The sequence below is a fragment of the Haliaeetus leucocephalus genome, unplaced genomic scaffold (assembly GCF_000737465.1).
Source record: "Haliaeetus leucocephalus isolate CR32 unplaced genomic scaffold, Haliaeetus_leucocephalus-4.0 Scaffold164, whole genome shotgun sequence".
In the NCBI taxonomy this organism is placed as follows: Eukaryota; Metazoa; Chordata; class Aves; order Accipitriformes; family Accipitridae; genus Haliaeetus; species Haliaeetus leucocephalus.
In genome coordinates this window covers 1,140,865-1,144,374 of record NW_010972600.1, presented here as the reverse complement: position 1 = coordinate 1,144,374, position 3,510 = coordinate 1,140,865, and the positions used below count along the sequence as shown (strand labels likewise).

At 67.3% G+C, this 3,510-nt stretch overlaps 1 protein-coding gene across 1 annotated transcript; it reads right to left on the bottom strand.

The window, feature by feature from the left end:
• Positions 1–513: 513 nt before the first annotated feature.
• Positions 514–1,110, bottom strand: DIRAS1 (DIRAS family, GTP-binding RAS-like 1). The gene has a single exon (XM_010563194.1). The coding sequence runs from the start codon at positions 1,108–1,110 to the stop codon at positions 514–516; it is 597 nt and encodes a 198-aa protein (XP_010561496.1).
• Positions 1,111–3,510: the final 2,400 nt, after the last annotated feature.

Genomic DNA, 3,510 nt, shown 5'->3' with positions numbered 1-3,510 from the left:
GGGGCTGCTCCCGTCCCAGGTCTCTGCCTGCAGGAGCAGAGCGCTATGGCGTGGGGACAGGGGCGCGGGGAGGGCTTGGGACGCGTGTGACTGTCCCCAGGGGTGACGCCGACACCCCCACGTCGCACCGTCCTTCCCACCCACGAGGACCGATGTAGGTTCCCCCACCGGGGAGGGGACGGGGACGGGGACCGGCCGGTGCCACCGGTTGTGCTGCAGAGTGTGCGTGGGGGGGTGTGCGTCCATGTGCTCCCCGGCGGTGCCTGGCCGCGTGTCCCCGGTCCCGTTGAGCCGGGTGCGGGGCGGTTGAACATCCCTCAGCTCGACGGGACGCCCCGTCTTCTTCCCCAGACCTGGGGCGAGCGCAGCCCACGCCGCCGGAGCGCCGCGGTGTCCCCGCACAGTCACAGTGATGGCACAGAGGACGAGGAGACGGTCCCGCTGCGATGCCACGTCCAGCCGTGGGGGAGGAGAGGGGGGGACCGGAGGGGGGGTGTGGGCCAGTCCGGGGCTCTACATGATGCTGCACTTCCCCTTGATTTTGTCTGTCCTCTTCTGCTTGCTGGAGCGCTTCCCGTCGATGGTGAGGCTCACGTTCCTCCTCTTCTCCAGGTTCAGCAGCTCTTGGAAGAGCTCCTTGACATTGTAGTTCATCTTGGCCGAGGTCTCCATGAAGGCGCATTTCCACTCCTTGGCCATGGCCTCCCCCTCCCTGCTCTCCACCTCCCGCTGGGTCTCGTCGCACTTGTTGCCCACCAGCATGATGGGGATGCTCTCCACACTGCCCTTGATCTGCACGATCTGCTGGTAGATGGGCTTCAGCTCCTCCAGGGACTGCTTGCTGGTGACGGAGAAGACCAGGATGAAGGCATGGCCCTTGGAGATGGAGAGACGCTGCATGGCCGGGAACTGGTGGCTGCCCGTGGTGTCGGTGATCTGCAGGGTGCAGACGCTCTTGTCGCAGCTGATGACCTGGCGGTAGGTGTCCTCGATGGTGGGGATGTAGGTGTCCCGAAAGGTCCCCTTCACGAAGCGCAGCACCAGCGAGCTCTTGCCCACGCCGCCGGCGCCGAACACCACCACGCGGTAGTCGTTGCTCTGCTCCGGCATTTTGCCCCCGAGATGCTGCTGCCGCTGCAAGGGAGAGGGCAGAGGGAGGCGTCACACTGAGAGCGGGCGGCTTTGGGATGGACCCCCCCAGGCACCGGGCTGGGGGGGAGAATGGGGCAGCCCCCCCCAGACCCCTTTAAGATGCAGCCCCCCCTGCTCCAACCAGGCTAATGCAACTGGGGGGTCCCAGCACCGCCCCCCCCATACCCTTGAGATGCCCTTGCCGGCGGCCGGGGCAGGATGACACTCGCCGCCCGCCTGGGGTGCAGCAGCATTTGCTATTTTTACCAGCCGCCCGCTGCGGCCATATGGCCGAGCCACGGCCACCGGCACAGCAGCTGCGGCCGAGGCTGCCGGGCAGCGTGCTGGGGGGGGGGGGGCACGCTGGGCGCCCGTGGGACCCCCAGAGCCCCCGGACAGCATGAGCAGCCCTGCAGGGCAGCCATCAGCCCAGCAAGGAGCCGGTGGCACCTGGAGCCACTGATCGGGGTCTCCCACGCGCGGCTGCTGCGGCTGCTGAGTACGGAGGTGCCATTTCACACACACAGACCTCAGCGCCTGCCACGCTGCCCCATGCCCTGCCACCCTGTGCGACGCTGCGTTGTGCCCTGCCACCCCGCACTGTGCCCTGCCACCTCGTGCCACCCTGCCCTACCCCGTGTTGTGCCGCCCCGTGCCCTGCCGCTCCGTGCCATCCCTCTGCTCCGCTCCCACCCTGGGCAATGCAGCGGGGAGCGGAGAGATGTGGGCACCGGGGGAGAGCGTGGCATGGCTGTGGGCTCATAGCCTGCAGGCTCAGAGACCCCCATGGCTGCCCTCATGCTGCCAAACCTCGGTGCCCGCTCATGGGGGATGCACGAGCCTGGGCAGGGTCCCCGCTTGTGCCCCCCCCGCCCCGAGCAATGCAGCCCCAGGGTGTGAAACGAGAGGGCACAAGGAGCTGCCGATGCTGAGCCCCAGGCTGAGCATCGCCTCCGCCAGGCCCTGCCTCAGTTTCCCTACTGCAGCACAGGAATGGCAGTATCAGCTCTGCCCCATGAGGTGTCCCCGGTGCATGCGGGAGCATCTCAGAGCCTCGTGGCCATTAAACCTGCGGTGGGACGGGGTTTCCGAAGGTGCCCTGCCAACGGCGATGAGCAGGGTGGGAGGGGAGGGAAGGGGGCTACTTTGGGCAGATACTGGAGGGGGTCAGGTCTGTCCCTGGCTGGCTCTGCTCCCGCCACCCTCCACCTCAATTCAGGGACCCACAGGCCTGGAAGTGGGGCGACAGCAAAGCGCCTTGGGCAAGCCCCACACTGGTGGCTGCCCCGGGCACCTCTGGGGGAACCAGCCCTTTCCCATGGCTGCTGCATCCCCACCCCACAGCACCAGTGGGTCTGGATCCAGCAAGCAGTCCCAATACCCTGGAACGTCCCCAAACACCCAGGCAGGGGCTAGTGCCTGGAGAGCCAGGCGAGCAAGCAGCTGGGAGCTGGGGAAGAAGCCGATCACCGTGGCCTCGGGCACCCAAGGAGCTTGTCCCATGGGGGGCTCCCCGGGGAACAGGGCAGAAAAACACCCCTTGGATCCCACCATGTCGGAAGCATCACCAGCACACCGGGGCCAGGGATGGAGCAGGGACCGTGGCTGAGCCGGTGCGTGGGAACGTCAAATCTCGGCTGGGGCTGGTGACGGTCCTGCCTGTCCCACCTGCCCACAGTGCAGCTGAAAGCACCTCCAGCCTCATGGCCACGGCGTGGGGCACTGGGGCCGAGGGGCTGGGCTGGATGTACCTTCACGGCTTCTGGTGGATGCTCAAAGGCCCCGTGGCCTGTGCCCAGCAGCACCCCAACCCCAAACAGTCCTCTGTGCCTGCGGGTCCAGACCACGGCCTCCTCTCGGCTCCTGGGGATGGGGCCACCACCCGGCCAGGGACACAGCTCGGGCCTGATCCTGCTGGGGGGCTCTGCACCGCCCCCCCCAGCATCCTCCCACTCGGATCCCCAGCGCCCTGGGAGACAAACAGGCGGTGGGGAGTGTGGGGGTCGGGATGGAGGGCAGGGCAGGGTGGAGATGCAGGGTGGAGATGGAGGGGCAGGAGAAGGGGCAGGAAAGGGGCTGCACGGAGGGGCAGGGGCAGGATGGAGATGGAGGGCAGGAGAAGGGGCAGGATGGAGATAGAGAGGCAGGGACAGGATGGAGGGATGGAGGAGCAGGATGGAGATGGAGAGGCAGGGACAGGATGGAGGGGCAGGATGGAGATGGAGAGGCAGGGACAGGATGGAGGGGCAGGATGGAGATGGAGGGCGTGAGAAGGGGCAGGATGGAGATGGAGAAGCAGGGACAGGATGGAGATGGAGAGGCAGGGACAGGATGGGGATGGGGGGGGAGGATGGGGGGGGAAGGCAGGGGCTGGCGTAA